Source organism: Dermochelys coriacea, chromosome 8 (assembly GCF_009764565.3).
Source record: "Dermochelys coriacea isolate rDerCor1 chromosome 8, rDerCor1.pri.v4, whole genome shotgun sequence".
Lineage (NCBI taxonomy): Eukaryota > Metazoa > Chordata > Testudines > Dermochelyidae > Dermochelys > Dermochelys coriacea.
In genome coordinates, this window is record NC_050075.1 from 78,957,453 (window position 1) to 78,980,855 (window position 23,403).

At 38.4% G+C, this 23,403-nt stretch overlaps 1 protein-coding gene across 2 annotated transcripts in view; it reads left to right on the forward strand.

Moving 5' to 3' along the window:
* COL24A1 (collagen type XXIV alpha 1 chain) overlaps positions 1 to 23,403 on the forward strand; it is a 253,935-nt gene that overhangs the window by 172,832 nt on the left and 57,700 nt on the right. For both annotated transcript variants that reach the window (XM_038412721.2, XM_038412722.2), the window contains exons 29-37: positions 7,037 to 7,090; positions 7,480 to 7,524; positions 7,645 to 7,689; positions 10,465 to 10,518; positions 14,549 to 14,602; positions 16,656 to 16,709; positions 16,928 to 16,981; positions 21,387 to 21,440; positions 22,097 to 22,204. In XM_038412721.2, coding sequence (XP_038268649.1) covers positions 7,037 to 7,090; positions 7,480 to 7,524; positions 7,645 to 7,689; positions 10,465 to 10,518; positions 14,549 to 14,602; positions 16,656 to 16,709; positions 16,928 to 16,981; positions 21,387 to 21,440; positions 22,097 to 22,204 — 522 coding nt within the window. The remainder of the gene's footprint in view (positions 1 to 7,036; positions 7,091 to 7,479; positions 7,525 to 7,644; positions 7,690 to 10,464; positions 10,519 to 14,548; positions 14,603 to 16,655; positions 16,710 to 16,927; positions 16,982 to 21,386; positions 21,441 to 22,096; positions 22,205 to 23,403) is intronic.

Sequence of the window (23,403 nt, forward strand, 5' to 3'; positions counted from 1 at the left end):
TATAGAGACCACTTAAAACAGAAGATGTCACCTTTGGATTCAAATGAAAGCTGTATGAGAACACTGAGCTGTGTGTGGCAGGATTTCAAAGGGCACATACAGCAAGTTGCATGCAAAAGTTAAATACAAACATATGAAAATTCCCCTTTGTGTATAAATAAAAGAACGGATCACATCTTCACAGCTGGAATTTATAGGAAGTTTTAATAGCAGTGACCAGCTATTGCTTCATTGTTACACAATGAAATGGCTTTGTACCATACACCATTAAGCCCTGAGCAGCCATTTAGAATTTCAGATTACCCATTTTAAGACTGGTTTCAGAGTAGCAGCTGTGTTAGTCTGTATTCGCAAAAAAGAAAAGGAGTACTTGTGGCACCTTAGAGACTAACACATTTATTTGAGCATAAGCTTTCGTGAGCTACAGCTCACTTCATCGAATGCATTCGGTGGAAAAAACCGAATGCATCCGATGAAGTGAGCTGTAGCTCACGAAAGCTTATGCTCAAATAAATTTGTTAGTCTCTAAGGTGCCACAAGTACTCCTTTTCATTTTAAGACTGTCCAGCTTTACAGACTTCGGTACAATGGGGGAATTCTGGCCGGCTGAAGAAAAGATCAGTTGTTTATGCTTGAGTATTTCCCTACCAGAGGTTCATTCTCTCTTTGCTGTGCCATTTGGTGTGCAGTTTACCAAGTAAGAGTCTCGTCTAGCTTCTACAGTATTTCACCACTTCATGCTTAAGACTTTCTGCATCCCAACTAAAGTCATTGTGGAGGGGCAAGCCACCTGCCAACTGTGGGGAGGCCAGAGACAGGAACAGCAGCAGTAGCATGGGAACTGTTGGTTCTGGTCCTGCAGTAACCAATGGTTTATTCTTTAAATGTTGCACTTGTGACAAGGGAATATAGAGGTTGCCACGCTGGTGGCTCCTCTCGGGCAGGACACATTGATACTTGCTGAGGTGGAAATAATTGTACTTGAGGAGGGGAGTCAATAGTGTTACTCTTCTTAAGATGGGTGAACTTGAGAGCTTATATGAACCTAGGAGAGGTTTTACTGGAAGTATAAAAAGGCCCTGCTTATAATAATGAAGCTATTCTTCCTGGTAGCTGCTGTGCCTGCTCACTAGTACCCAGATATCAGTCAGGAGAGCTATTAGTACCACACTGCTGTGATGCAAGCTAATTTATGCAATAGAAATCTAAGAGTATGTCTACAGTAGAGCAGGTGGTAGAACTTCCAACTCAAGGAGCCATAGCTACACTAGCTAGCATGGCAAAAATAGAAGCATAGCCACCCGAGTGTACCTGTGGTCTCAGACAGGATTGTACTCAGGGCAGCCAAGTCCTCCAACTCTTTGTGCCACTGCAGTTATACTTCTGTTTTTAGCACACTAGAGCTAGTGCAGATATGTCTCGTGGAGCTGGAATTTGCACCTTCTCACTCTAGTATAGACAACCTAAAACATGAGGTGCCAGAGCTGCTTTTTGTTCTTATTATCACCTCTTCTCTTTCTGCTAATATAACCAGTCTCCCTTTTTATTTTGTAATGATAAAATATAAATTATGGACCAACTTTTGATGTCCTTGCCTGGGCAAAACTTTCATTGTTTTTCAGGGGAATTTTCACTGAGTACTCTTTGTTCTATGTTTAGTAAGGATGTGTCCTTGCAAATTAAAGATGATATAATAGCTGTATAAACATGATAGCTTTTGCATGGCAGGGAGTGGTAAGAAGAAGAATGATAAGTTGTTGAGAAATATTTTCATTATTATACATTACACCATTCTTAGCCACTCACATCTTTCAGACTGAAGTTCAGTATGTTAAAGGTTAGGAGACATTCATATGTCCCACCTTGAATAAACATTTTATAGTCATTCAAACTCAAGTCTTTCTAAGATGCATGCAAATGATGAGCCAAAGTCAGAGCAGGCGATAGCAGCACAACTCCATTGAAGCCTATGGAATTGCATTCACTCCAGCTAGGTCTGAATTTGGTCTAATGAACCTAAATTACAGAAGAATAAGGATATCAGTTATGTGAGTTGATGAGATGGGTTCAGTATATTCTTAATAGTACTGAACTGAGAGCAGAAGAGAACGTGTGATCTATGTGCATGTGGACAAAAATCAAATGGGCTCTGTGATATGTTACTAAGGGCTGAATGAAAAGGAGGACTTGTGGCACCTTAGAGACTAACAAATTTATTTGAGCATAAGCTTTCGTGAGCTGCAGCTCACTTCATCAGATGCATGAATGTAAGTGTGTATCCTTAATTGTTCAAGGCAAACGGTTTTAAAATTGATATAACTTCCCATTGTTCTTGCATATTAAACTTGTGGGGGGAAAACACAGCGTATGCTGTGTTCATTCTTTTTCCTGTGTTTAGAAGAAAGGGTGTGGGAGAGAGCTGTTTATTTATTTGTTTATTTGTTTTGTCAGGCAAATATTCCTTGGTTAATTATGATTAAATAATCATAAACGTGCGTGATAATATATTCCCTCCTCAAAATAAAGCTGAACTCATGCGAAAGAAAAAAAGCAGTAATGATCACTTGGCAGCTGTATTGCCCAACTCTGCAGTTCGTAGACTTGTACAGTATGTAGCCTATATTAAATAACTGCAGCCAATTGTGTGTATTTCCTTCTGCACTAGCTACTGCAGGGAATGATACTAATTCTATTTGATCGAGTTCAACAGTGCCAATAATAAGTCACACAGTAGTATTTATAGGAATGATGGTCTGCTTTTGATAGAGAGTATACAATTTCCCTTCCTTTGGATTCGTATTCTTTGCACTGTGGCAGGCAAGAGGTTAATACAATACCTAGTATCACTGGACATCATATTCATTTCCTTTATTTTGTGTTCATTTAATAATTAAATTACACTGTTCCAAAACCTAGTCTTTGGCTTCTAGTTCTTGCCCCCAAGTTTTATTTTGATTAGCTGTCATTTGATTAGTCATGATCAAAGCAATTGTTAAGTTCTTCCTAATGAATAGACAACTGAAGTCAACTTCACTTAAAACAGTGGTGGCTCTATGTCCAGCAAAAATTCAATGTGTGCATGACGTACCCCAGATCATACATCCTCCCTATTTAGTTTCTCTATATTCTGCAACTGCTCTGCTAAGTAGTCTGATTTTCCCCCTTTCCAGTGTCTTCTCTTGCTTATTTGACTGCTTCCTTGTATGATGCATTCTTGATTCTCCCTTCAACTTCCAACCCTTCTTTAGCTTCCTGACCTGTCCACTTGCCCTCTCTGGGATTCTCCATCACTAATGCATCTCCTTCCTCCACTCTCCCTTAGAAAAGTCTGAGTACCACCTGGTATTACTAACAGATAAGTCAGACAAATGAGAATTTCCAGTAAGTCTACCCAACCTGCCCTATATGTGCATTGCAAGCAAATGTGTGTGCATTAGATGACATGAGCAAGCAATTCTGAACAAGGTAATATGGAACTAAGACTGCTTTACACATTGGGGAGAAGAATAAAATTATGAATGTTGTGTAAGTAGATACGTGGGTTTTATAATAACACTTAGGAATGTGCATTACTTTTAGTTGAGAGTTCTCTGTAACAAGTACCATTTATTTGAATAGTTGTAAGAGTGTGCTTGGTGCTATGCAAAACCAAAGGTGAAGAAGAGCTTACAATGTGAAAAACAGACATGCAGGACAGGATGCATTGGAAATGCCAGAGTTGGATTTAATTTAGCTTTTGTTTTTGTATTTCCTTCATTAAAATGATAATTTATCTTCTTATGGGCATCCTCTGAGTTTTTGGTAGGATTATTTTTCTTCTGCTGTGGAAATGTATGGAACATTTTGTTGTGGGGTGTATTGGCTGTTAGGAATCAAAGAATGTTAGACTAGAACTCAGGCAGGGATAGAGAAAGCAGTGGCAATAATCAGACATTTTGCTAAATCTAATTAGATGAAGATGTTTTTCCTTCTTCTAAATTACACTGTATAATAATTTAATAATCAGGATTAAAAAGTTAAATAAGCTCACATGGAGTCCAGTCATGTACTCTTATGTAGGTCAAGCTCCCTTTTAAAATCAGGGAATCTTTGAGTGATCCAAATCTTATTAAAGTCAGTGAAAGCCTCTCCATTGTCTTCAGTCTGCTTTGGATCAGGCCTTTTTTCGGCAAGGAGATGTGTACTTTTGTTCTCCCTTTTACTCCCATTTTCCCTTGAAAGTTACTTCCACATTCTCTTTTCCTTTGCTCTTTATAACAGTTTAGAAAACATACATTATTCCCATTGCATTTGTGTTTTTAGGTAGGAAAATTTCATAGATTAGATTTTCCTACTTGATGAAAAACCATATATACCAGACAACGCTTCTTTTTGTTGTTCATTTCTGTGAGCTGTGTGGCTTTGGAAAGAAGGTAGGAGAAGACATGAGTATGTTCTCTCTGGCAGCGGTGTTTCTGTTGTAGTTATTCTACTTGCTGTGTGCAAAATGATGGCCACTCCTTGGAGGCCTGATTTCAGTGAAGGACCCAAGAAAAAGATTGATATGGCAAGCTTAAGTTGAGTTCTGAGATGTATAGCTGGCATTTCTGAGTCAAGTACAACTCGCTGTGTCTGACTTTACATTTCTCTGTGTCGTAGAGTATATTAAATGCCTTGTTAAGAGCAAATCAGCTATGCACAGATGCCCCAGCCTTATCTCTTGGTCTGTCTAGGTTTTTATCACTATGATAGCTGATCACCTTCCACAATAAGTACATACCAAGGCTGGTTTTTTGCCCAGCCATGCAATATTTAATGAGTTTTGTCAGCGGAAGCAAAGTTGGCCCCAGAATCAGAGTTCAAGTTACATACAACCTACTGAGTGATTTGTTTGGTGCATTACACATCATTCTACGCTCAGTTGTTTATTAGATCAGGGCAAGAGAGGTGGTTGGAATAATACAAGAACTGCTCCCCAAACCTGTGCCAAAAACGAATGGGGTTTCGAAAACGTTAACCAACTTACCTTTCCCATTGATTTTCATTTTCCTGACAGAAACAGAAATGCAGGAATATCCCTTTTCTCATAAGATGAGCAGTTTAGAAGCCCCATCCTGCATGATTCTGAGCATATTCGGTTCCCGAGAGTCACTGATCATCTGTCACTCTCTCGAGTGTCAGAGAGTTGGGTGCACAACACCTGTCAGGGTCTAGCCCAGTGGTTCTCAAACTTTTGTACTGGTGACCCCTTTCACACAGCAAGCCTCTGAGTGAGACCCCCCCTTATAAATTAAAAACACTTTTTATATATTTAACACCATTATAAATGCTGGAAGCAAAGCAGGCTTTGGGGTGGAGGCTGACAGCTCATGACTCCCCATGTAATAACCTCAATACCACCTCAGGGGTCCCAATCCCCAGTTTGAGAACCCCTCATCTAGCCCTTGATTTACATTATTAAATCCAAGTCTGATCAAACAGAATTCTGGGATGCAAGAGGAACACGTGTGAGTCACACATGTTTTAGAGAGAAAGTGAGCCAGGCAAAACCAGCTAAACATAGTGCTTTTCTGAGAACAAGGTGGTCCCAGGTACCCAAGGAGTGGGTCTTCCAACTGTTCTCTCCTAACCACATACAAGTGTGATGACCGAGAGCAACACTTAGACATTGCTTGCAGCTGCAGCATGTTGTTCGCAGTCTTGAGTCTTACACAACATGCTTTCGTGTGAGTCCTTGAATTACCAACTAGAAAAATACCGTGTATAATATCGATCTCGTGACTATGTAGAAATCCTGCATGACTGTCTAGATGGAACACTGTAGCATGCGATCTGAAGAACAAGTGGCCACCAATGTAGGAAACTCTAGACTATCTGAAAGTGTTACTCAGCTATGCACTTGAAACTACAAACCATTTTCTTCTGTACACCTCAGTTCACTTTGTTGTATGATATTGCAGATCTTATTTTGCTTTTAAGAAAACTGTGTCCATGTTATTAAATACAACATCCTGAAATATTACCGTTCTGACCATGTCTGAAGAGAATAATTCATCAAGTCCTTAAATGCTGATGAAGATCTGGTGGTCGTGATTTACTTGTTCTATATCTGTATTAAGTTGTCTTAAATTTATTGTCAGTATGCAAATGGTTCTAATGTTTAGAATAATAAAAACATCCTCCATTCTCAGTATGGATGAGATATCCCTTACCTTTTTTGGTCACTATCTACTTTTGGTTGCTTTGATTTAGATGCCTACTTATGGACTCAGATGCCTAATTTTAAACAAACGCTTTTGAATATTTTTAATTTAAACATCTGCTAATATATAATAATAATAGTACCTAGGTCTTATGCAGCACTTTTCATCTGTAGATCTCAAAGTGCTTTACAAAGGAGATAAATATAATTACTCCCATTTTACAGATATGAATTATAAAGCAATATACAGCGTAACTGTAAGTTATCCTTTGTTCATATGTTGGTACTACAAAATCTCAATTTTCAAGAAACATTAGTTAATCTAGAAATATGGAAGCCCCTGCTGAAAAATAGTTTACCATGTCTATTTGACTTTATATTGGTTTAACATCAGAAGAACTGTACTGTCTAAATTAGAAAGGCCAGATGTTCAGTCCCAGAACAATTTTTTCACATTCAGCTGATGACATGACCAAATGTGAGCATCCAAATAACCAGTTGTACTTGCAAATGCAGGTTTGTCTGCACAAACTATGAGTAAGATGCATATGCAAATTAGAAGCATAGAAATAGAGTTTGCCTTCAAGCAGGTTAAACATCTTGTTTAAATATTAAACAGTAAAGGCTTTCATTTTAGACTCATATTACAGCAAGCTGGAAACTGATTTGATGCTTTATTTCACATATAACAAAATAAAAAGTGCTTTTCGTCATGTGGAATTTCAGAGCTCCATGCTAAGAGAATGGATAGTTTTCCATTCAGTTGTAAAGCTGATGTGGTATCTTTCTGATAAACCTCTATAGTAGTTACAATCAGTAGTTTATAATTAAAACCAGAAATTGTTTAATTTTCAGGGTCCAAGGGGTCTAGATGGTCCTCCAGGAGAGCAAGGGACACAAGGTATTAAGGTAATTATTTATTTGTTTTGTTCAATACTGCAGAGGATGCTTATACGGTGTTGACTGATGGAAAAGAAAAAAGAAAAAAAAGTAAAGGGCACCATGAAATAGTTTTGAGTTTGCTATTAATTCAGTGAGGGACTCACAATTTTCTGCTTCATTGAGGTTCTTATTTTTATGTATATAGTAGACATGTAGATCTGAATTCTGGTCTCATTCATGCTGGAGTTAATCCATAGCAGATGCATCAATTTAAATGAAGTCACTCTACATTTATACTGGTGTAAATGATGGCACAGTTTGGCCCATGGTAGTTTTCTTTTTCTACGTATGTAGTTTTCTGTGTGGCAAATCTAGTAAATTCATACTGAACTCATTCATCATTGGTTATTTGTCAGGGAGAAAGAGGTGATCCAGGGAAAAAGGGTGTTCATGGACTTATTGTAAGTATCAGAAATGTTCTGGGCATTAGGCACTAATACCTACACTAGGAATTTTTGCCTGACGTTGATTTGGAATTTATCTGACATCAGCATTCTCTTTTAATAATTTTATTTGACCAGGGCAAGGCTGGAAACCCTGGAGAAAGGGGTGATTCAGGAGTACCAGTAAGTACTGAAATCTTATAGCCCTTCTACAAAAAAACAAAAACAAACCTTGCTTCACACTCAAATGCAAGGGAAATTATTTTCTTTGTACCAGTCATTGAGCTCTGAGAATAATGGTTTGCATTTACTTTGTATAGAACCTTTCATCTGAAGATCTTCAGGCATATTAGTAACATCAATTTACAAAGCATCACAATTCCTCTGTGACATTATATCTGAGTTTTACAGATGTGTAAACTAATGTGTAAACAGATGACGGAGTGACATGCTCAAGGTCAAACAGTGGCAGATACGGGAATGAAACCCAGGAATATCTGATAGTAATCCTGTCTATTATTAGAAATGTAATCTTTCAGGTGAGATACTGTCTTTAGGATGTAATTTAAAAGAACATTGCAGCAGAAGAAATCACTATTGCGTAATTGTGGGAGACAGCTAGAAGTTGCCATGCACACTAGAGTAGTTTTATTGCCATTTTTAAAGGAGCAGCAGTGGTATAGAAGAAATATTACTTTTATACCTTCTACCATAGAGTTATGTGACCATTGCAGGGATAAAATATATGTCATATAAACATAACTGGAACTATATGTTAGGCCACCTTTCCTTTGAACTGTATACAATAAAAAAGCTTTTCCATAAGAGAACAAAGCTCAAACTTCTATGAAAAACACACATTTTCCTATAGTAATATTTTAACAGACCAGTCACTGTATAGTGACTTTTCAAGGGGGGTGAGCTAATAGAAAAGAAGAAAGGAAAACAAAGGCAAGAGAATAATACCAATCATATTAGCAATGCAATGCTATGTACTTAAGACTAATAATGTTGGTTGCCATTTTAATCAGGGCCACTTCATAGCTTTGCCTGTTTGTCTAGAGAACTGGAAATTTGCTGCCCCGTCAGTTGTTCCACAGAGTAATATGTGTATCACGTCACACCATTCACTTGGAGGGAATATGAAGCCACAGTGGTTGCTGACAAGTAGAGAGGTCATATAGAAAACACATTGAGGAAATGGCATCCCTCAATTAGAGAAGGAAAAGAATGGCAAGGAAGATACCTTGCCCCACCTCTCTTCAGTCGCTGAGCAACTTTCTATTTAAATCCAGTGTTAGGTTCAACAAATTTGGAATCTCACATAGGTGTAAACCACATCCTTTTCCAGGTGAGATGTAAAATTGAGGTCCTGACCACTCATGGTTGTGAAGGACCCCCTGGCATTTTTTGCCAGAGTAGAAATTGCCCCTTCAATTTCAGACAGGTATGGAATTCTTCATTATTTCCTGTTCTACACTGTTGCCTGCTATTGCTGCAGTCATTCAAACCAGAAGTCACTTCAGTGTCGGGTGACCTCTATATATACAGTAGATGTAATTCAGTTTATTTGTGGAGTTCTTGAGGATCCATTGGGATGCAAGGTGCTATATAAATTCAAGACGTTATTCTCTTGATATTCCCTTTTACTTGGTGATAGTCTTTAATTCCACTACAGTGCATAGGTGCTGGAACTGGGGGTGCTGTCGCACCCCCTGACTTGAAGTGGTTTCCATCATATAAATGGTTCACAGTTTGGTTCAACAGCTCTCAGCACCCCCATTATACAAATTCTTCCAGCACCCCTGCTGCAGAGGAAACCCCCATTTCTGATGTATTAATCTGTGAACTACAGCTGATTCTGCAGGGTAGGTTGGCCCAAGGGTTCTGTTTTATATAGCTGCACTTAAGTCTAAATTCTGGTTCAGACTCAATAAACACACTGAGTATTTAACTCTACTTGCCTTTGTTTAGCTCACTCTATTTTGTATCTGCATAAATGACTCCGATTACAAACTCAAAGTTGATTTTGACTGGCAAACTGAGTGTGGCCTCACAAAACTCCCATGTACAATATACCCACTTCTGAGATTACAACGGCTGGGCACCACCACACTGGATGAAAAGATGGGTTTATCTGCCAAACAGGGTCAAAGAAATAGCTAAGGAAGTCCCATGAGTGACTCTAAGCAGACTATGTCTCATTCCCCAGGCAGGCAATAAAACTGTCTAAACAATAGGGCAGGAATGTGTCTTGTTTCTACTGCTGCAGCACAGTGGATGCTGCCTCGTGCTTTCTAACATCTCTTCTGTTTTTTTCTCTTCTGTTCCCAAGGACCCTTAATGAATCTGAGGGCCATTTTCACTTAGAGATCTGTGACAGACAAAAAATAATGAATAGTTGAGAGCTCTGTGTTTCATTTCTTCATGGACTCTGGTGTTTATACCAAAGGAACAAATAAAGCAAAACAGCATTAGGTTGAAGAGATATTGTCTGTAGGAACAAGTGAAGTTATTGCAGAGTGTTAAAGGTTGCCATTATGCTTCTATATCGCCTCTTTATGGATGGAAATAAGGTTCTGTGAAACAGTTGAGCAGAACTTGCGTGTGTTGCTATGGTGTAAAGCCTGAGACTTGTCCAATTAATCCCACATATACTGTTTGAGGGACAAAGAGTCCCTTAACACTGTTAGGTCATGTGTGAAGTAAGGAGTCTGTTAAGATTTTAAATGGCAAATCAGCAATCCAGCCACCCCCAAATAAATGAAGCACAAGCAGGCCTCCGCTCACTCATGAATCACAAGAGCTGACGTGATAACACAGATCACAAAGGAGAAGGCTAAGCACATTTCTAGAGGGATTATTCGAGGGAGTTGCTGGGTGTACAGAAGTGGGAAGGAAGTGGCTTTTTACAGAATTTGAAACAGATCTTTTTCCTATTGGTTTTGTTTCTCTTAGGGCTTACCCGGACCTCCTGGAAACATGGGTGACAGAGGCCCTGTGGGAGAGCCAGTAAGTTGATCACCATACTTTCCTAATAAAGCTTTTTATATATTGTACTTAATTTCCTGATATCAAGATTTGGAACTGTCACTACTTTTGGAAACTGCACAAAGACTACTTTGGAACAGATTCTGCAGCCCTTTCTTTGGGTAGCTCAACATGAGTAACAGTGGCAGAATCTGGTCCATTATATTATGTGACTTCACACTACTTAGAGACAGACATACTATGTGACGTAGTATGTAAATAGAACTTTAAACATAGACATTGATGGTTTCCTTGTTATTTTCAGCCAAGTTTTATGCTAGTTATTCTGGAACCCCATATACTTGGCAGGTTACTACTCTAACAAAAAAGAGTCTGTTTTAATAAACTTCAGGCATTCTTTTCTTGAATGGTTTGCTGTTCTTATTTTTATTATTACAAAACCCCCCCACACTTTTATGTGGCTAATACTATAACAAAAAACCATATAGAGAGGCAGTAACTATATACAATAAGCTGGAAGGTATACATGTTATACCAATAAAACAAAAACCAGCAGGATCTTATTAAAGGGGGAAAGGCAAAATGCCACATTTATTGTGAATACAGAAAGAATCATAATAAGCAGTTAGTTAAAGCTATAACATTCCATTCAGTTTCATATTTATTCACACATTCATTCATACACACACACACACACACAGGTTCTGCAAGGTTGTTATCATAGTTACCAGCCTTAGAGTTGCTCATGCCAAGCTACTGGCCAGGTGGCCTGGACGTGAGGAGGGAGCAGGGCCTTGTCAGATGCTCATCTGATGCTCCTGGAAGTTGGTTTGCAGAATCAGACCCCAATCAGACCCTCACTTTCTAGAGTCCATTTTTATAGGAATTTCTTCTTGTGCCAGTCTATGGGAATTGTTTCATCATGCTGCTGCTGAATCAGTCAGCAGATGGCATTCCTGACAGCTCCCTGCTGCCAGATGTTATCTTGTTCTTTGATTCTCCCATTCTTGAGGCTGTTGGGTGCATTCCAGTCTGCCCTCCGGGAGTCCTCTGGTTATTTCCACTTGACGCCTTCTTCAGCCGATGGACACTGGATTCTTAGGCTGGCACCTCCCTGGTCATTCAGTTATTATCCACACCAAGCATCCATCCACATACATCTTCTCTCTCTATTTTAATCACAATTGTTAACAAAGCGAGATGAATACAACAAAAGGGCGGGTAGTCTCTGGGTGCTGTTTCTATTGTTACAGAATATTGCTTTGAGTCTCTCTCTGTGTGAGTAGTTGTTGTTACAAAGAATTGCTTTGAGAACAGACTCTGTCTTAGAATGTACTAACACAATAGCAGCTTGCAAGTTTCACACATAGAAGGAGAGAAACAGTACCAAAAACCAAGAGACCTCTTAATTAGTAGTACCCTGGAATTTAAACTATGCGGAATCAAACTCATTTGTTGTTTTAATATAGAACTACTTTAATATGATCCAACATAAACACGGCAAGAATGCTGTTACATCAACAACTCTAAGGCCAAGTCGCAAGTTTATAAATATAATGCAGTAGTGTGTGTTTTTGTGGTGGGACTCACTAGAAGGCTGCCATTTTATTTTGCAAAACATAAAAACTTGTGAAATAACTTTTTATATTTTATTTTTATTGCCTATGAAAAAATTACTTCTTGTAGCAAATGGCATAAAAGTACATTGTTGATATAATCTTAAGATTTTCAGTACTCTGTATTCTTTCAAGTGCTGAACAGATGCCTATAAATTCCATAGGATGACATGGATGCCTGCAGGTGGTCATAACGTAATTATTTTGGCTAAAACGGTGGAAAAATTCTGACAGCCTAAGATAAATAATTTAAATAAATTTCCTTTGATACATTTTAATCTACATATTCTAACTCACTTCCTGCTAAAAGTAGATAGCTATCTTATAAAAACAAATAGATTTTACTTTATAGAAAATCTCCACTAAGCATTGTATATTCTAATGTTTATTATTATTAGTTTGGATCCCCTTCATTTTGTGTCTTTCATCTAATCTAATCTAATCTAATCTAGTCTAACTCGCCTACCAGCCCAGGCAATTTATACTTTGCTCCAATCTGTGGTATCTGAGAGCCTTACAAATTCTAAAGCATAGTACGTGTGTTCATCCTCCCACTATACTGCCAGCATGAGCCTGATTTTCATGTTTATATATGGGCCAGCAAGCGCACTTATGTAATCTAAAGCCATCTACTGTACTCTAATCAATCTACATTTCTACTCTGCTGATCATTGTAGCATTTATGAGTGAAATGCAGCAATTAAGAAAAATCTCAGTTGTGTCCAGGAGCTGACTATTTGTATATTATGTCAGAGATTTAAGTGGATTTGGTTGGAAAATGTTGTGTATAGTTTCAAAGAGGGCTAAGTAAAGACACAGGATATTGCAAAATAAAATGTTTTTTTCTGAGGATTTATCCAAGCAGACTTCCTTCTTCCTCAGTCAGTGGGTTGCTACATGTAAGGTAGCTTCAGAGGCCCTGTCACTGGCTTCTCTGCAAAAAGCAAGGAAATATTTTTAGAGAAAAATCCTTAAATTGTTAAGTTTGTTTAGCAATTTAATTTAGTTTGTTTAATATAAAGTAAATGATTCATTTCACCTAAGTGTCAGACATCTCTTAGTACAGTAATTGGTTACAAACTGTCTTTTGATTAGAATTGAAAGCAGTCTCAGCATTATTCAAAATGTTCCTGGATTTGTTTGGCTTCTGGTGTTCCACGGGAGTGGTATATTGCCAAGCCAGCAGTCTGAGCTCCGTGGGAATATGTGGAGATGTTTGGCTCCTAAATCAGACTTAAGCTTTATAACAGTAAAGCTGAGGAAGACTTCGGAGGTGCTGCAAGCCAAAACCAAGGCAATCCTGGTTCAGTCTGGATAGATCCCTAATAGTGTAATAATTCTTGGTTGTACTTAAATGACATAACTAAGTAATTTCGGGATACCACTGTTGAAATCTTCCCAGCAATATCTAATTAGCTCCAGTGCCAGAAAAGAGGAAAAGGCTGCTTTTATTAATATAACAGGAACAGCAAGACCACATGAGCAATCCATGTCCTGAGGAGGTGTACAGGGAAATTAGCTGCTTGAAAGGCATATATTGCACATATAGATGTAGCACCAAAAATCTTGTTTACTTTAGTATTGAAGGGGTTTCTTTAAAATATAGATGGGTCCAAACCACAGTGTTCAGGTCTAGATCTGATTCTGAATGTCCCCAGAGATCAGGGATGACTACATCCAGGGTTTTGGTTTGTCCTGTTATAGAGTTTGGGCCAAGGGGTGGAGTTCTTAGATGTCTAGAAGCTAACTCTAATTGAAAGTTAGGCACACAAATCTCACTGTTACATAGTATGGATAACTGGAATTGTACACTTAGTTCACGCATGCTGTTTTAGAAATGCATCCCTTAGATGTTACAGTGTCTTTACTTATAATATATTGGCTTACAAGAACACTGCTTCATAGTATAGTTACTTACTGAAACTGCCAGAAAGGCTCCAGTCTGCAGTCCCTTACACCTCAGTGACTGTCCTGTGTAAACATTGTTAAATCCATAAAATGAAACATACAGGAGTTGTTTTCAGTTAATTCCATACCAGACTGTAGTCTTTTCTGCAAAACAAACCAGACGAAGAATTAAATAAGTCTTAATTAAACAAAGTCTCCATTAATCAAGAGAAGAATATAGTTTAGATTAGAATTTATTTCTGGTTCAAGAGGAGAGAGACCAGTGCTATCCTTCTGAAATCTACTTTTAGACTATGTCAAGAGAGGCAATGAAGTCTTCACTGCTGTTAACAATGTGCTCTTACAGGGACTAACATCAGTCACAGAATTTGAAAGAAAACACAGTGATGAAGCAAAATAAGATATACTTGATTATGCCAGCTGGCAGTTAAACATGATACATTTAAATAGTCTATTATATTATATGGTTAATATTATGTATTTCCTAAATATAACTGAATTACACAGAAGATTTTGTTTAATGCTAGGGCCCAAGAGGACAAAAAGGTGATGCTGGCCCTATAGGAGAAATGGGTTTTGAGGTGAGATTTTTATGCTTTGTCTTTATTTATTTATAATAAATTTCAACAGAAACTTAAGCCAGAGCATGTACCTTATTAATGTATTCAAAAACTGTATTTTTGTTACCTACAGTGAACTTGAATATCGTGTAATTAAGAGATTCTCCATTGCTTATGGCTGTTGCAAATAATAATTTGAAAGAAAAAAAGGATGTAATGATGCCAATGGCTTCTGCAAACCAAATCTCAGGGTATCTACATCTGGAAGGACAATGGTACATTTGTTGAATGCAGCACTTTCCCAGAAGCAACACCATTCCTTTTGCAATTAGTCAGTTTTCACCTATCCAGGGCTGGGGGTTTGCAACTAGAATTTTAAGGGTTGTAAGGGACTCCAAGAGGTCATCTAGTCCATCCCCCCCCATGCTGAGGCAGAATCAGGTACACCTAGTCCATCACTGATAGACGTTTGTCTAACCTGGTTTTTAAAACCTCCAATAACAGGGATGCCACATCCTCCCTTCATAACCTGTTCCAAGTGCTTAACTATCCTTACAGTTAGAAAGCTTTTCAGAATATCTAAGATAAATCTCTCTCTCTACAGATTACAGTAAGCCCTTTACTTCTTGTCTAACCTTCAGTTGACATGGAGAACAATTGATCAGCATCCTCATCATAACAGCCCTTAATATATTTGAAGACCATTATCAAGGCCCCCTTAGTCATCTTTTCTCAATTCTAAATATGCCGAGTTTTTTAAACTTTCCCTCATAGATCAGGTTTTCTAAACCTTTTATTATTTGTGTTGCTCTCCTCTAGCCTCTCTCAAATTGTACATGTCATAAAATATGGTGCCCAAAACTGAACACAACGCTCCAGCTGAGGCCTTACCAGTGCTGAGTACAGTGGAACTGTTACTTCCTGTTTCTTACATATCATACTCCTGTTAATACACCCCAGAAAGATATTGACTTTTTTGCAACTGTGTCACATTATTGGCTCATAATCAATTTGTGATCCAGTACTGTTGCCTAGCCAGTTATTCCCTATTTTGTATTTGTGCATTTGATTTTTCTTTTCTAAGTGTAGTACTTTGCACTTGTCTTTATTGAATTTCCTGTTTTAGATTTCAGACCAACTTTCCAATTTATCAAGGTCATTTTGAATTCTAATTCTACCCTCCAAAGTGCTTGTAATCCCTCTCAGCTGGGTACCCTCACAAGTTTTATCAGTATACTCTCCACTCTATTCTCTAAGTCATTCATTAAAAATTAGTGAATAGTAGCGCACCCACAACAGGCCACTGCGAGACCCCACAAGATACAGCCTCCCAGTTTCACAGCAAACCACTGATAACAACTCTTCAAGTCGTTATGTCACTTCCTAGTGGTGGATGAAAAAGAAATGGCATGCAGTTCTCTTCACTTTGCTTGTGGTCCTGTTTTGGGAGTTTGGTTTTGGGTTTTTTACTATCTCTTTGAAAGAAACATGAGAGGAGCTATTAGCCACATTTGCAATGGAGTAGCTGAGGAGTGAGCTCATTCACAACTAATTAAATTTGGCTCATTCAAAAGAAATGCTCTTTGTCAAACACGCATAACCATGCCCTTCTGATCTGTTTTGTATTATTATTTTTATTACTATTAAAATTTAAACTCTGAAAGAAACAATCCAGTACCAATAACTCTGTAGGTTATGGACCTTCCCATAGATCCTCCTAAACATGCATTTGGCTCATGTTGTAAAAACTGCTGGAATTGTAAGTCGGGGTCTGGGAACAAGGTTGCAAAATGCAGAGTTGTGCTTATACTACATGTGTTTCATTATGAAGGATATGGGATTAATGATTCTGTTGAGTCTGTGGTGTATTCCTGAACCTCTACCATACTGCATTCTCCCTTAACACCGCATGTCTCAGGCTAGGCCAAAGAACACAACTTCCTTATGTTTTTCAGTCATGTAACTGTCCTAGTGCATCACATAGTTTTTGTGTTTGGATCTTTTACTGTTTTATTTGATAGTTGTGAAACCATTCTTGGTGATAATGTGTAACAGTAGCTTCTGTACCATATAGGGACCTCCTGGCCCTGAGGGAGAGCCTGGCCTGCAAGGAGAACCAGGTGCAAAGGTAGATGGTGGGATTGTTTTCTTCTGTGTTGCATAAATTCTTCGCTGAATTAAATAAAAGCAAATCAAGTCTCTGTTGTTGATTTAGCTTATTAGGCAATTAAGCAATAAGAAAGAAAATGTCAAAGAATACCCATCATCATCAATAATCCTCATCCTCATTAGAGACAATTTGTTCCCCGCAGTTCAATAGTTTAATTTTCATATTGCATATTCCAGGGAGACATCGGACCTGCTGGCAATGCTGGAGAAACAGGAGAACAAGGTTTAAGGGTGGGTGAAAAATATGATTCTATTTCCAAAAAGGGGAATGTTTTGAATTTCAGAAATGTCAAGTCGAATGACCTCTATGTGTGAGAGAAATTGAATAAAATGTGTCTTTGAAAATAATATTGGCAACACTGTAACAGGTTAATTAAAAAGAGCATAAATTATAATACTAAAATATGTAAGAGTGGGTTTAATTTGTGGAAATAACAATAAGGTTAAGTATATGATTTTCTCTAAGCATTTTAATTAAAATGAGTAAAGACTGGATTTTTAAAGATATATCCATGTACTATCTGGTGTCACTGAGAGTGAGATGGTCTAAGCACAGGACTGGGAATCAAGAACTCCCGAGTTCTAAGCCTAGCTCTGATATTGACACACTTGCCAAGTCACTTAACCTCTCTGTGCCTCAGATTCCCCATCAGCTTACCAACTTTTGAGGAGTGTTGAATGTTTGTAAAAATTCTTTGAAGATGATAGTCATAGAATCATAGGACTAGAAGAGACCTTGAGAGGTCATCTAGTCCAGTCCCCTGCACTCATGGCAGGACTAAATATTATCTAGACCATCCCTGACAGGTGTTTGTCCAAACCTGCTCTTAAAAATCCCCAATGATGGAGATTCCACAGCCTTCCTAGGCAATTTGTTCCAGTGCTTAACGACCCTGACAGTTAGGAAGTTTTTCCTAATGTCTAACCTAAACCTCTCTTGCTGCAATGTAAGCCCATTGCTTCTTGTCCTATCCTCAGAGGTTAAAAAAAACAATTTTTCTCCCTCCTCCTGGTAATAATCTTTTACGTACTTGAAAACTGTTATCATGTCCTCCCTCAGTCTTCTCTTTTCCAGACTACACAAACCCATTTTTTTCAGTGTTCCCCCATAGGTCATGTTTTCTAGACCTTTAATTGTTTTTGTCGCTCTTCTCTGGATTCTCTCCAGTTTGTCCACATCCTTCCTGAAACGTGGGACCCAGAACTGGGCACAATACTCCAGCTGAGGCCTAATTAGCATGGAACAGAGTGGAAGAATGACTTCTCATGTCTTGCTTACAACACTCCTGCTAAGACATCCCAGAATGATGTTTGATTTTTTTGCAACAGCGTTACACTGTTGACTCATATTTAGCTTGTGGTCCAGTATGACCCACAGATCCCTTTCCATAGTACAGTACTCCTTCCTAGGTAGTCATTTCCCATTTTGTATGTGTGCAACTGATTGTTCTTTCCTAAGTGGAGTACTTTGCATTTGTCCTTTTTGAATTTCATCCTATTTACTTCAGACCATTTCTCCAGTTTGTACAGATCATTTTGAATTTTAATCCTATCCTCCAAAGCACTTTCAACCCCTCCCAGCTTGGTATCAGCCACAAACTATAAGTGTACTTACTATGCCGTTATCTAAATCATTGATGAAAATATTGAACAGAAACAGACCCAGTACTGACCCACTCGTTATGCCCTTCCAGCATGACTGTGAACCACTGCTAACTACTCTCTGGGAATGCTTTTCCAACCAGTTTTGCACCCATTTTATAGTAGCTCCATATAGGTTGTATTTCCCTAGTTTGTTTATGAGAAGGTCATGCGAAACAGTATCAAAAGCTTTATTAAAGTCAAGCTGTAGCCACGTCTACAGCTTCCCTCCTATCTACAAGGCTTGTTACCCTGTCAAAGAAAGTTATCAGGTTGGCTTGACAAGATTTGTTTTTGACAAATCCATGCTAAATGTCACTTATCACCTTATTATCTTCTAGATGTTTGCAAATTGATTGCTTAATTATTTGCTCCATTATTTTTCCAGGTACAGAAGTTAAGATGAAGTGAGCTGTAGCTCACGAAAGCTTATGCTCAAATAAATTTGTTAGTCTCTAAGGTGCCACAAGTACTCCTTTTCTTTTTGCGAATACAGACTAACACGGCTGCTACTCTGAAAATTGACTGGTCTGTAATTCCCCGTGTTGTCCTTATTTCCCTTTTTATATATTGACATTATATTTGCCCTTTTCCAGTCTTCTGGAATCTCTCCAGTCTTCCATGACTTTTCAAAGATAATCGCTAATTGCTCAGATATCTCTTCAGTCAGCATCTTGAGTATTCTAGGATGCATTTCATCAGGCCCTGGTGACTTGAAGACATCTAATTTGTCTAAGTAATTTTTAACTTGTTCTTTCCTTATTTTAGCCTCTTCTGATCCAAACTCATTTTCACTGGCATTCACTATGTCAGATGTCCAATTACCACCAACCTTCTCAGTGAAAACCATAACAAAGAAGTCATTAAGCACCTCTGCTTAATATATTCAATGAATGCTAAGTATTATTACTACTTTTAGATAGATACATAACATACATACACACAGAGAAGCATGCAGTGAAACACACAATGTCAATCCAAAGAAAAATCCCTTTGTTTATAAGGAAAAACAACAATGCCTAATGTAGTCTTAAATTTTGAACTGTCCAAGTACAGCGCATGAGGTGGGTCTGATATGGGAGAGGGAGCAGTTTTAAGAATGTATCAATTGTGAGAGCTATTTAGTTATTTTTAATGCTTTTCAATTTTCTATCTTTTATTTTTTACCTGTTACGGAGTTATTGCATTTTTTGCCTTTCTTTTTTGTCTTTTGAGTGTAGAACCACTTTGCCGAGCCTTGTCTTTCCATTTCGAGTTAGTTTCCAGCGGCTAGAGATTTCCTTGGTCCTCTTTCTCTATTTGGTTGATCCCTGGGACTTTTCAAAAAATGTGGTGAAGTTGTGATATAGTTTGTGACAGATTTTCTCTAAAAAGATTTTGACAAGAATATAAGCAAGACCCTTTCTAACTTCAACTTTAGAATGTAATTTTACATTCCATCAATTCATCAGCACCCCGTTTTCTTTCTTTAGACTAGAGAATCCCAAGTGAAGTAGGTTCCAAGATTCTGCTGATCCTTAGAGAAAAGTAAACTCGGCATTAAAAAGTCAACACTTATCACACCACTGTATTTCAGATACCACAAAGTTATTTCCTACGGTGCAGTACACCTGCAATTTGCTGTGAAGGCAAAGTTATGAGTGCTCAGTCTCTCTCAGGATCAGACCCTAATAAAGACAAATATTGCAGAACTTAAAATACCCTGGTATTGTAACTGTTGGTGAATGATGATTTTTTCATGGACAGTGTTGATCTTGAGCGATATATATAACTGAGCCAGTAATGGGGACCTACCAAATTCATGGTCCATTTTGGTCAATTTCATGATCATAAGATTTTAAAAATCGTAAATTTCATGATTTCAGATATTTAAATCTGAAATTTCAGAGTGTTGTAACTGTAGGAGTCCTGACCTATACCTTACTGCATTTCAGATTTACAGGCTTCTGAGTTTTATTCCCTAAGGTAATGAACAACTGCATTAGTTGTTACCTCTCGAGAAAGAGATCTTGGAGTCATTGTGGCTAGTTCTCTGAAAATATCCGCTCAGTGGGAAGTGGCAGTCAAAAAAGTACAATATTAGGAACTATTAGGAAAGGGATAGATAAAAGACAGAAAATATTATAAACCCACTTTATAAATCCATGGCCCACCTACACCTGGAATACTGCTTGCAGTTCTGGTTGCCCCACCTCAAAAAAGATCTTAGAATGTGAGAAAGCACAGAGAAGGGTAACAAAAATTATTAGACATAATAACAGCTTCCATACACGGAGATAGAGAAAAAGGACTGGGACTGATCAGCTTAAAAAGAAGACGACTGAGGGGGTTACGATAGTCTGCAAAATCATGCCGGGTGAGGAGAGAGTGAATGAGGAAGTGTTCTTCACCCCTTCACATAACACATGAACTGGGGATCAAGCAATTAACTTAATAGGCAGTGGGTTTAAAACAGACATAAAGGAAGTTCTTCACACAATACGCAGTCAACCTGTGGAACTACTTGCCAGGGCATGTTGGGAAGGCCAAAAGTATAACTGGGTTCAAAAAAGAATTAGATAATTTCGTGGAGCATAACTCCATCAATGGCTATTAGCCAACAAGGTCAGGGACGTAATCCCATGCTTTGGATGTCTCTAAACCTCTGATTGCAAGAAGCTGGGACTGGATGATAGGATGGATCCCTTAGTTATTGCCCTGCTCTGTTCATTCCTTCTGAAGCATCTGGTACCTGCCACTGTCAGAACATAGGATACTGGGCTAGATGGACCATTGGTCTGACCAGTATGGCCGTTCTTACATTCTAATGAAGACAAAAAAATAAAGAATCCCAGCAACAAAAAAATTGTCTAAAAAAATCTGTTGATTTCAGTTCAAAAATGCATGTAATGCTAAACAGCACAAGTTCTTCCCAGGCAACTTTGACCCAATAAAGAGAGCTCCTTCAGAGATTTGGAAGTGGTAGTAGCTTTGTTTTATTTCTTCTCAAAATTAGGGTGAACCAGGATCCCCAGGAGAAGATGGTGTTCAAGGGAAAGATGGCTCAAAGGTAGTCTTCATTTTTCATAATAGATGTGAAATATTCCTGGTTTTACTTACCTAATCAAGAATCTAAGTCCAGTTTTTCTTATCTGTATTTCACAAGCCCAATGATGCACTTAATGTAAAATAACTAAGGGTTGTAAAAGCTATTGCCTTTCTATTTATAGACCCTATGGACCATCCCAGTAAGAAATCTGGAAAAGGGCACTCAGGGAGGCACAATGCTTCCTGCCACAACCCCAGTACTTGGGGGAGCACAATGACTGTGACCCTTAAGAGGGTGCAACATGTCATTCTTTACATAGCCAACCAAAAGTGGCCAAGTGCTAAGCCACTCGCAGTCATCGCTTTCAAATGAGTACAAAGACCTAGACTATACTGTGCAATGGACACAAAGGAATGAAGATTTTGTGAGGCCTCCAAAGAATTGTGCAGTTGCATAGGACTCTGGCAAAAATCTGGCATTATGAGGACAATTTGAACTGGATAAAAAGCATTTCACCGTAACTGGGGGGCCTGATCCAAAAACCTTTTGGAAGTCAGTGGAAAGATCCCATTGGCTTTAAATCAGGGACAAAAATAAGCAAAGAATTCTTGAGTAAATCGTTCAATATAACAGTTTAATTCTTTTTAGGCTTGATTTATTCTTCTGCTGTATTTTAGGGGATCCCTGGAGACCAAGGGCTTCCAGGAGAGGATGGTGAAAAAGGAGAGACCGGAATTCCAGGAATTACAGGCCCCACTGGTGAACCTGGCATAATGGGTATTCCAGTAAGTATAATTTCAACCAAGATGGGTGTTACTTCTTGCAAAAAGAAATATCTCCTTTGAATGAGCTCACCACCTCCATATAACTTTTCATGGTTTGATGCATGGATAAGAAGAGAAACATGTTGGCCATTTTTTAAATGTGGAACCTTTTGGCAGATTTTTTACTCCTCACTATCACTCCCTTATGCCTGGAACAATCACCAGGATCCTGTGCAACATATAATTTAAAGTCTCCTAGTTCAGACCCCTCCTGACAAGTTACATACATAGCAGTAAATGTTATGTCATGACCTTTCATGCTATACACATTGTCCTCCTCTTCCTCCTGCCTGGGTCCTTATTGTCATCCTTTGATTGTGTAATGTTTTATTGTCTAGACTGTAAGTTTCTTGAGGTAGAAAGTTGCCATTTTTTGGTCTATAAAGCACCTAGTGCTGAATAAATAAAAACAACCTGCAACCTTTATAAATGCTGAGGCTTCAGGCTTTAAAGTGTAACCAGGTTTTAGCTACAAGTCCTTTTATAACAATTAATAATAAGCCTTAAAACTTTTTTTAAAAAAGTTCTGCAAAAGAATTTAGCACTTGTAAAGAGTGACAGCCTGTAAGGGGAAAGGTGGTCTCTCAGTCTACAAAACAGTTGCCCCACAGACACCAGCAAGTGTCCCCTATGCTGCCTCAGCTATGTGCCTCAACCCTCTCTTTAAAAGACCACCTGTAGGAATGACAAGTCAGCTCAGCCACCATCCCCAATCAACACTTAGCTTTTCTACTGAGAATATCAATAGAGTCACTTGGTACCAATCATCACCTGGGCACCTGTATTCACTAGAAACAAGAGTGAAAGCAATAACTTATTCTAGAGAAACAACTGAACAGCTGTCAGATGAAAAGAACTTTTAGACTGTGCTGAACAACTGGCCTAGAAGTGGAAAATGCATTAGAATGAGCTCCCCTGAGCCGAATTTCTGTTAAATCACTTTCCCCAGATTCTGCTTAACCGAGGAAAGGGAGGCAATTTCAAAGTAACTCTACAAAAAGTACTTTTTTTGGAGTCTAGACACAGACAGTGTGCATGGACAAGGGACTTTAATATTCTTATTCACATAGATTAGAGAGAAGGCCTCAGCCATCCTCTCCCTCTGCCTGCTGTTATGTTCCCCTTCCCTCAAAGGGGGAGAACACAAATAACACTTATCT